This window comes from Ranitomeya imitator, chromosome 4 (assembly GCF_032444005.1).
Source record: "Ranitomeya imitator isolate aRanImi1 chromosome 4, aRanImi1.pri, whole genome shotgun sequence".
Taxonomy (NCBI): domain Eukaryota; kingdom Metazoa; phylum Chordata; class Amphibia; order Anura; family Dendrobatidae; genus Ranitomeya; species Ranitomeya imitator.
The window spans coordinates 35,453,842-35,465,008 of NC_091285.1; the positions used below are offsets into that span (position 1 = coordinate 35,453,842).

Sequence of the window (11,167 nt, forward strand, 5' to 3'; positions counted from 1 at the left end):
CTTCCAGTAATGTCAATATTGCTACAGACTGATAATTTTTTTTTTTTATTGAATTATGCGCTAATGAGCAGACGCCATAATGCTATTGGAGCTGCAGTATTGACACTCATGTCGCCCGTAATTGTACTATAAAGTTACTCTACAGATCTCCTTTCACACTTTTCGTGAGGCTGAAACTAATTTGACATCGCCCATAAGATCCCATTGTAAAAAAAAAATAAATGAAGGCGTGAACATGGTCTTAATTAAGATATTAACATGGTTTTAATTAAGGTGTGAACGTGATCTTAATTAAGGTGCGAGCATGGTCATAATTAAGGTGTGAGCATGGTCTTAAGATATGAACATGGCGTTAATTGTGTGAGCATGATCATAATTAAGGTGTGAGCATGGTCATAATTAAGGTGTGAGCATAATCTTAATTAAGGTGTGAGCATGATCATAATTAAGGTGTGAGCATGGTCATAATTAAGGTGTGAGCATAATCTTAATTAAGGTGTGAGCATAATCTTAATTAAGGTGTGAGCATGGTCATAATTAAGGTGTGAGCATAATCTTAATTAAGGTGTGAGCATAATCTTAATTAAGGTGTGAGCATAATCTTAATTAAGGTGTGAGCATGGTCATAATTAAGGTGTGAGCATAATCTTAATTAAGGTGTGAGCATAATCTTAATTAAGGTGTGAGCATAATCTTAATTAAGGTGTGAGCATGGTCATAATTAAGGTGTGAGCATAATCTTAATTAAGGTGTGAGCATAATCTTAATTAAGGTGTGAGCATAATCTTAATTAAGGTGTGAGCATAATCTTAATTAAGGTGTGAGCATGGTCATAATTAAGGTGTGAGCATAATCTTAATTAAGGTGTGAGCATAATCTTAATTAAGGTGTGAGCATAATCTTAATTAAGGTGTGAGCATGATCTTAATTAAGGTGTGAGCATAATCTTAAGGTGCGAGCATGGTCATAATTAAGGTGTGAACATGGTCTTAAGATATGAACATGACGTTAATTGTGTGAACATGGTCATCATTAAGGTTTGAGCATGGTCTTAATTAAGGTGTGAGCATGATCTTAATTAGGGTGTGAGTATGGTCATAATTAAGGTGTGAACATGGTCTTAATTAAAGGGACACTGTCACCTGAATTTGGAGGGAACAATCTTCAGCCATGGAGGCGGGGTTTTCGGGTGTTTGATTCACCCTTTCCTTACCCGCTGGCTGCAATATTGGATTGAAGTTCATTCTCTGTCCTCCGTAGTGCACACCTGCGCAAGGTGCAATCTTGCCTTGTGCAGGTGTGTACTACGGAGGACAGAGAATGAACTTCAATCCAATATTGCAGCCAGCGGGTAAGGAAAGGGTGAATCAAACACCCAAAAACCCCGCCTCCATGGCTGAAGATTGTTCCCTCCAAATTCAGGTGACAGTGTCCCTTTAAGGTGTGAACATGGTCTTAATTAAGGTGTGACCATAGTCTTAAGGTGTGAACATGGTCCTAATAAAGGGTGTGCATGGTCTTAATTAAGGTGTGGATATGGTCTGTCTTCTCCACTCTAAAATTGCCCACGATTTTATGATGGAGTCTACTAACAATGTGTTGTGTGGTTGCCGACACGCCCTGCTAACCATTCCTCCTTTATCAAGGGGTTGTCCAAAGTTTAGGTTACTGATTTTTATCCCTAGAGTAGTACATAGTGGATGCTTTCCTGAAACAGAAAGTACTTGCAAGCAGCATAATACAAAGAATAGCAGGTTTACCCAGAATCCTTTGCAGTAGGCGGAGCTATGCAAATCATCTCTTTCCACCCCTGTCTAATCCACATAGACATGTGATTATGATAGATTATGATAGACTTTCAGCCATACATGGACATTTATGTAGTGCTAATAAGCCTGGTTCTATCATTTGTTATACTTTGCTGCCATCTACTGGCCGTTTGCTATATCACTGTAATATTTGTTATGGAATTTTCCCACAACACCTTTCTGTCTTTAGCTCCTCCTATCTTTTTCCTTCTCTTCCTGTTTTTGTACTCCGTGCCATCTTGGAATACACAAGTGCTGCAGAGCTGGAGAAGGATTCTCTTGTTACCTCTAACCTGAAGCTTCTATTATCTCTGTCTGGTGATTCTGTAACAGCTCTAACCTACAGTCCTCATCTCACCAAGGTACTGTAAATAAACCTGTTGAATGTATCACTGCATCATCCTTCCGGATCACCACGCGCGGCTGATAGAGACTGGTGGCACAGGTTGGCGAGTAACGCTACCTGCCATTGTTTATATAGCGATTTGTGATCACATCCCTCAGACACATCTCATCCACGTATATCGGTGGCAGAATAGTATCATAGCATAGCTCCGCCTACTGCAAAGGATTCTGGGTAAACCTGCTATTCTTTGTATTATGCTGCTTGCAAGTACTTTCCGTTTCAGGAAAGCATCCACTATGTATTTCCTTTAAGTAGAGGGCTTTTCGGTCTCTTTCGTCCCGCTACATTTAGCCCAACTTGGGTCTCTCCCTAAGGTGGCTAGCATATATGTATCCCTAGAATAGGTCATTCATGTCAAATCTGTGGCGCACTTTCACCGATCAGCTGTTTGGCGTCCCTGGGGTGAATGTTGGTATCTTGTATGTTACGGTGGATGCCTCGGGATGGGTGACGCCTGTGCCGTTTGACGCCGGAGTCAGAATACTGCACTATGGCGCCATTTTATTGAAGACACTGTGTTTGCGAATTCACACAGTGTCTTCAACAAAATCGCGCTGGGTTACGCGGGATACACACGCGTTGACTCCAGCGCCATTTTATTAAGAAATTGTACTACAATGACGCTGTATAAACAGCATCACTGCATATAGCAGAAAATATTGGTCACTTTCTAAGCCCCGCCACAGACAAGTTTCAAAGGAGTTGTGTAATGACAGGTATGGGGGTCATCAGCTGACCGCCGGCTATCATGACAACCCATGAGCGAGCCGCGATCACGTTACGGTCGCGCCGATGAGCGGAGCGAACGACGCTCACACATGCCGGCGCATGTTACATGCCGCTGTCAGGGATCGACCCCGGCATTTAGCAGGTTAACAGTCTTGCGCACCCTCAATTTTTAGCGTCAGGTCCTGGCTGTAATACACGGTCATCACCTGCCAGGTATGGGGCGGGACTGCTGGATGAGCCCGCTACATATATCTGCTTCCGACTTGCGCCTTACGTGTTCGGCAGATGTCGTGAAGGGGTTAAAACCTTAAAAGAGATGTCCAGTCATAAGCTTCAAGTCTGCAGTCAGATAAAGCGGGCACTGTAAGGATTTTCCGGTGCTGGGAGCAGCGGGCGCGACACCGCATTTAGGAGATTTGCATACATGCGGTCACATTCCGACTAGACGTGCGCAGATACAGTCTAGTCGGAATGTGGCCGGAAGTATGGATGTTATATACTTGTGGTGACATGACCGCCCGCGCCGGCACTGTAGAATCTTCGCAGTGCATATGATGTGAGGATTTACAAGTCTGCAGTCACATAGTCACCGCAGACTTGTAGCTTAAGGCCGGACATTCACTTTAAAGGAGTTTATATAGAAGATCTAGAACTCCTCTACTTTGTCCAGCTCGAGGCAGTGTCAATAATACTCCCAATTATGATATCCCAGTACAGATATGTGTAACATTTACCTAGGGGATACGGGAACCTAAATCGGTGTAATTCCCAGCACCTGTTATGGGACTAGGTACACAATGACAGTATTCAATTATTCATAACCATCACATTATCCCCCAGATCCCAGCGGGGGGGATCTAATTGCTGTGTTGTAAACCCTACCTTTGTTTGCCAGGCTTAAAGCTAAGCTGAAATCCCCCGGTAAGAGAGTACAAGTTTCTAGGTGATAATATTATTCTGTCAAGATAATTATGCGTTACATTTGCTTTACTTAAAGGGATCTCGTATTCATTGTTCGTGCTTGTTGTTCTGTCTGTGCTCATGAAAACTGCTACTCTTAACATATGATAAAGAGTTAATTTCATAGATGGATATTGTTAGATAGAGCTGGTGCAAACAAACACTTTTGCAATTTACCGCTTTTTAAAAATGGCAGCCATTCTTGAGATATTAACACTTTTCTTTAGTTTTAAAACTTGTTGCTTAGGAGACCGACCACCGCTGCTGGACAGCAAAAGGTGCAGCGCTTACAACCTTTTCTGTTGGGCGTTTAAACTGTCTTGAAGCTGCTGTTTAGATTGTAAGCACTGCGCTGAAACTGGGCAGCTTCAAAACAGTTTACACGCTCAATAGAAAAGGACTTATTAAGCTCTCCACATCTTTTGAGGTCTGGCAGCGGTGGTCGGTCTCCAAGGCACCGAGCTATAAACATAAGAAAAATGTTAATATCTCAGTAACGGCTGAAAATTTTAATGTGCAGTAAATTGCTAAATTGCTTGTATTTACAAGCTCCATCCAACAATGTGAAGATGGGAATAGCACTTTAAGACTTATGGACACCCCCCTCCAAAAAAAAAAAAGGCTTCCCAACCTATTGGTTTTGAACACATAAAGGGCCACAGAAAATTCAAATCTGCGATCGTCGTAGTGGCCTGAAAATAGTGAGAGCCATTGGAAGTGCTGCCTTTTCTCTAAAAGTCTCCATACACATGGTCAACCAGTTCCGATTTCAGCAGGACTAGCTGGCCATTTGGTGTGTATGGGGCCCCCCAACTTTTCCCATTATTCACACTAGCATCGGAATCTCCCTGTCGCAATGCGTCGGGCCGAGATTCCGACGCTAGCGTTTGATGCGCCGCACAACGGGTGCAGCGGATGCATTTCTCCGGCGCATCCGCTGCCCCATTGTGAGGTGCGGGGAGGTGGGGGCGGAGTTCCGGCCGCGCATACGCGGTCGGAAAAAGCGGTCCGTCGGCAGCAAAAAACGTTACATGTAACGTTTTTTGCTCCCGGCGGTTCGCCACAACACGGCGCAACCGTCGCACGACGGTTGCGACGTGTGGCAATGCGTCGCAATGCGTCGCTAATGTTAATCTATGGGGCAAAAACGCATCCTGCAAACAACTTTGCAGGATGCGTTTTTTGCCATAAACGATGCATTGCGATGTATTGCAAAAAACGCTAGTGTGAAAGTAGCCTAAGATGATGTCAAAAGAGGAAAGAATTGGGCATGTTGAATTACAATGCCCAATCCCTTTTGTCTTTGGGGAGATTCCTGACAATGGCTTACTCCACTCTCCCCTTTTGAAGACACATGCACACTCTGCCATTTCGAGCATACATGGAATTCGGAGGAGATACTTGTCATCCAAATAATCATTTGGCAGACTCACCTAAGGTGTATGGGCACCTTTACCTGGGACTGCCTGATGTCATTGGTGCTTAAATAATGGCCGTAATGACCCTGTTACCTGCTCATTAATTTGTGTATACCTTTTAATGCACGCCCAAACACTGTGTGCGTGCAAATATTTAAGCCAAAAACGGTACCAATGGGGCATAGTGGCAGAGTAAGCATGTATAAATATTACAGCATAAAGTGTGCACATAAAAAAGAACTTTCACGCTCCAAAAACATGTAATTTATTTTACCTGGTGTAAATGCCGCTGTTGTCCTGAATCCGGAGATGTTTTTCTTTTGTTCCTGCGCCTCTCTGTTCCTGAGATTTGACCTCTTCCATTTATATATACAGTGGCTTGTAAAAGTTTGGGCACCCCTGGTCACAATTACTGTTATTGTGAACAGTTAAGCAAGTTGAAGATGAAATGATCTCTAAAAACCCTAAAGTTACAGATGACACATTTCTTTGCATTTTATGCAAAATTATATTTCTATATTTTAATCTTTTACATTTTAAAAATTACAAAAAGGAAAATTGGCCAATGTAAAAGTTTGAGCACCCTGCATGTTTAGCACCTAGAAACGCCCCCCTTTTGAAAGTATCACAGATTGTAAACACTTTTTGTAACCAGACAAGAGTCTTTAAATTCTTGTTTGAGGGATTTTCATCCATTCTTCCTTGGAAAAATTTTCCAGTTCTTTGAGATTCCTGGGTTGTCTTGCATGCACTGCTCTTTTGAGGTCTAGCCACAGATTTTCAATGGTATTCAGATGAGGGGACTGTGAGGGCCAATGTAAAATTTTCCGCTGGTGCCTTTTGAGGTCGTCTATTGTGGATTTTGACATTTGTATAGGATCATTATCCATTTGTAGAAGCCATCCTCTTTCCAACTTCATCTTTTTTACATATGGTGTTATGTTTGCATCAAGAATTTGATGACATTTAATTGAGTCCATTCTTCCCTCTACCCGTGAAATGTTCCCCGTACCATTAGCTGCAGCACAACCGCAAAGCATGATTGATCCACCCCCATGCTTATTAGTTGGCGAGATGATCTTTTCCTGAAATTCTGTGCCCTTTTTTCTCCAAACATGTCTTTTTTTTTTTTTATTCAAATAAATTTTTATTAAGAATAACAAGATAAATTACATGTTACATTCTCATTTTCAATACAAAGCTTTTTCCCCCCCTTCAAACATTCCCCTTCAATCCCACCACCCCCCAACCCCACCCAACAAAGCAGCTCACCTTGCTTAGCACTTCCATCATTAGACCAATATACTATCTAATCCCTCGGCCAATAATATAAGCCACATTTAACATTTCCAAACATGTCTTTGATTACTGTGGCCAAAGAGTTATATTTTGATCTCTTCGATCCACAGGACTTGTTTCCAAAATGCATCAGGCTTGTTTAGATGTTCTTTTACATACTTCTGACTCTGAATTTTATGGTGAGGACGCAGGAGAGGTTTTCTTCTGATGACTCTTCCACGAAGGCCATATTTGTGCTGGTGTCTTTGATCAATGGAATAATGTACCACAACTCCAGAGTCTGCTAAATTTTTCTGAAGGTCTTTTCCAGTCAAACAGGGGTTCTGATTTGCTATTCTAGGCAATCCTACGAGTAGTTCTCACTGAAGTGTTGCTCGGTCTTCCAGACCTTATCTTGACCTCCACTGTCCATGTTAACTGCTATCTTCTTATAGCCTTCTCCTGCTTTGTCGGCCTCAACCATTTTCATTTTCTGAGTGCTAGGCAGCTTCTTAGAGGAACCCATGGCTGCAGTTTTTTGGGCACAAAGTTAGAGGAGGCTGAGTTTGTATAAAGCTGGGAAACGTGCATCATGCGACCCTTGCTAATGATCTAAGTGAACAAGCCATAACCCTAAGAGGCTAATTAAGGTCTGAAACCTTGGTCAAAGTTATGTGAGCTCACAAATCTCCAAGGGTGCCCAAACTTTGGCATCAACCCATTTCCTTTTTATGATTTTGAAAATGAAAACGATGACAATATATAGAAATGTATCATTTTTAACTTTAGACCTTTTAGAGATCATTTCATCTTCAACTTGCTTAACTGTACACACTAAGGATATGTGCACACGTAAGAATTTCTTGCAGAAAATTCCTGAAGAAAACCGGACATTTTCTGCAGGAAATCCACATGCGTTTTTTCCGCATTTTTACCGCATTTTTTTTCGCTTTTTTTCCGGAGCTTTCCCACTGCATTATATAGCGGGAAAAACGGGAAAAAAATGCAAAATTAATGAACATGCTGCGTTTTTTACCGCGATGCAGGTTTTTTTTTTCCGGAAAACGCATCATGTGCAAAAAAATTGCAGAATGCATTCTAAATGACAGGATGCATATGTATTTTTTTATGCATTTTTCTTGCGTTTTTATAGCCTTACAGTAATTTTGACCAGGGGTGCCCAAACCTATATATGCCACTGTGTCTAGCCTTTTTAGTCAACTAGGCATGATCATCAAGAAGATGCCATGGAAATGTTGAGGACCACACCCACTTGGCTAAAAGGACCAGATTTCTATACCGTGAAGAGGAGGCCATATCTCGGGGGGAACGGAGAGGCGCAGGAACAAAAGAAAAACAACGCCGGATTCAGGAGAACAGCGGTGTTTACATCCGGTTTAAAAAAAAAAAATACCGATTTTTGGCAAGTAGCAGATCTTGCTTAAGAATAAATTAATCTGAAATCTAAATCAAAATAGCAAAGGGCTTTGCGAATTTGATTTTTTTTTTAGGTGGAGCTACCGTCGAAAAAGTCAAATATTGTGATTGTAACAGTAATATTCTGCAGATATGAACAGTCTGTTTCATCGCATGGAGGTGGTTAAAAACTGATGTTAGCAAACTCAGTGCACCGTGTAGAGCTGTTCCCCCTGCTCGCTCCCCGCAGTCCTTCTCCTTGCCCACACTGCCGACTTCTGAAAGCGAGATTGATGCGGCTGTCCATTAAAAAGCCGCCAGGTGCTTGCAAGCAAATGACTGGAAAATGTTCTCAAAACCAAAATAGCATACTTAAAGACTCCGAGGGGACGCTTTCACCCAAACAGGGCATTATAAATGACTGTTTTACTGTCCTTTTTTATTTTTTTTCGCTTCCTTAATATTCTGGAATCGGAGAATAGTCTGTGATGTTCACCTGCCATATCTGCGGTCTGCTCCATATATCTTTGGTGTTAAGACAGTATTTTCTGGTGCTCTCTGCCTTTAATTGTTTTACTAAATTATTTAATTATTCGTATTTATTTTTTTTAGGAAAATCTGATTAATAAAACCAGATGAGTTTGGGGATGATCTTGTTTTATTGATGTCGTGCTACCAGGGCTGTGTAGTCGGCAAGCCAAACCTCCGACTCCTCAGTTTCCATGACTTCGACTCCACCAAAATGGGCTCCGACACTACGACTCCGACTCCACAGCCCTGACAGGGCTGAGGAGTCAGTAAACCAAACCTCAGACTGACTCCTCAATTTCCATGACACCGACTCCAGCTCCGACTCCACCAAAATGGGCTCCGACTCCACAGCCCTGATTGTGCTGAGGAGTCAGTAAACCAAACCTCAGACTGACTCCTCAATTTCCATGACACCGACTCCAACTCCGACTCCACCAAAATGGGCTCCGACTCCAGAGCCCTGATAGCGCTGAGGAGTCAGTAAGCCAAACCTCAGACTGACTCCTCAATTTCCATGACTCCAACTCTGACTCCACCAAAATGGGCTCCGACTCCACAGCCCTGATAGCGCTGAGGAGTCAGTAAGCCAAACCTCCGACTGACTCCTCAATTTCCATGACACCGACTCCAACTCCGACTCCACCAAAATGGGCTCCAACTCTGACTCCACAGCCCTGCGTGCTTCTCTGATCACAGCATGGAAAAGGGAAGGATACATTTTTTTAGATGACAGTTTTCTGAACCTGTCGATAATGGTGGGACCAGACCACCATCTGATGTGTACGGGTGGGCTCTTGACTGTGCCACGACAGATCATGTCGGGAGAGAAGGATCGGGCCTTTGCAATTTCAAAGGCTGGTTCTTTTGTCTTCCGGTAGATAAACCACTCCTTGAACAGTCTGGCAGCAAGCATGAGCACTTGACTGAGTCAAGGAGGTGAAGGCTTGGGAAGTGCTTTGACACGCCCATAGCACTTAAATCTCTTTTGCATATAAATTAAATGAGCATTTTTTTTTTTTATAGTCAGGGAGGAACTTGACCAAATAAATATTTTATTTTTTTTAGTGGTGGTGGGGGATTGTTCTGACAGATTCTCTTTAGAGGACCACTAGAGATAGAGACTTAGTTTTTTTTAATTCATTTCCTACTATTCCTCTTTTTTTATCTGCTTGTTTTCTTTGATCCTATTTTGTCACAAATTAAAACTGAATCAATATACAGCAAGAAGTCTCCTCTGTGCTCTCTGGAGCTCAGCTGTGCCCCCCACCATCCACCCAGTAATCTTTCGACCATGGGCTGCAGCAGGAGCCTCTCCCCTCTGCAATAGGACTAAAGCTGGCTATACACGTGAGATTACGACCGTTCATTCGGCATACTAGTGACCTTCCTGACTCCCTCATATGCGTGAACACTCGGCTTGAATGAGTGGACATGTATTTTCCATGTAAAAAAGAGGAGAAAGGTTTCGCCAGGCTCCTCCAGCAGTGGGTAATCTTCAGATCAGCCAATAAAAGTCCAACAGACCCGATCCTATCCCTGTTTAAGGGGATAGTCACACATCAGATTGTCCCGCTCTTCTTAAAGATTGCTAAGCCTTCACACTTCCCGGTAAGACGGTAGGGTCTTATCTGGCCACCAGCTTGAGATGAAACTGGTCAGCAGGACATTATTCGCCGTGTTCTTGCTGGATTTATAGGTTTATTGTTTCATGAACTTCCATTGTGACCGAACATGTTCATTTTTTAGCTCTTTTTGCATCTCGTTTTCTTTTGTCTCTTTTGCAGGGATCTCCAGACGGTCCGAACTGGTGTTGGTGGCTCTTGTCTGTGTTACCATTGGATCCGACATACCAGATGCTGATTCTCTCCATGACCTCACTGAAAGAAAGACTGTTCCACTTGAAGCACATTCTGTCCGTGTTCCTACAGAACAGATCTTAGGAATCGCCAATCCCATCCTCCGTCCATTATAAAAAAAAAATAAGAGACTATGGTGCTTTCTGGGCTGCCATCACTTGCCATTAACGGAAACCTTGACATTGGATTCAAGTGTGAAATAAATAAAACACCATGTAACGGGATTGGGCTATAAGTAAAGGGCTTATTGTTTAAATCTGGTTTTTGTGTTAAATGTTTTTTTTTGGCAATTATTTTTTTTTCCTGTATCCCGTACTGCATTTCCTCAAACTTTATTGTTTGAGGAAATCCACATATATTAACAGCAATGATCCTATCTTTTCTATTGAAGCATCTAATGAGCGTGTGCATAGGTCATTGTGACAGGGGAAGCTGTGCTACAGCCTATTGTGATCCTGTGTTGTCTCCAGTATATAGAGGTGTTATTGTAGAACTGCCTCTGATGATAATGAGCCTGCTGACAACTCATACTGAAAGGACGGGGAGTATGAATCTAAATTAATTCAAAAACTGCAAGATCATTTTTTAATAAAGACCATGATATAAAGACAAAAATTAATTGCCAAGATTTAAAAAAAAAAAAATAGGCAAAGAAACCTGATTTTAAACAACAGTTAATTTTCTGACAGCACGTTCCTTTTAAAGAGAATGTGCCAGCCGATTTTTTTTCTATGTAATCTGATGGCAACACGAGGTGGAACACAG

At 42.2% G+C, this 11,167-nt stretch overlaps 1 protein-coding gene across 1 annotated transcript in view; it reads left to right on the forward strand.

The window, feature by feature from the left end:
* The window catches only part of LOC138674437 (LON peptidase N-terminal domain and RING finger protein 1-like), a 54,214-nt gene extending 43,551 nt beyond the window's left edge, over window positions 1–10,663 (forward strand). Inside the window, exon 11 of the mRNA XM_069762279.1 lies at window positions 10,331–10,663. Coding sequence (XP_069618380.1) covers window positions 10,331–10,486 — 156 coding nt within the window. The 3' untranslated portion in view covers window positions 10,487–10,663. The remainder of the gene's footprint in view (window positions 1–10,330) is intronic.
* Window positions 10,664–11,167: the final 504 nt, after the last annotated feature.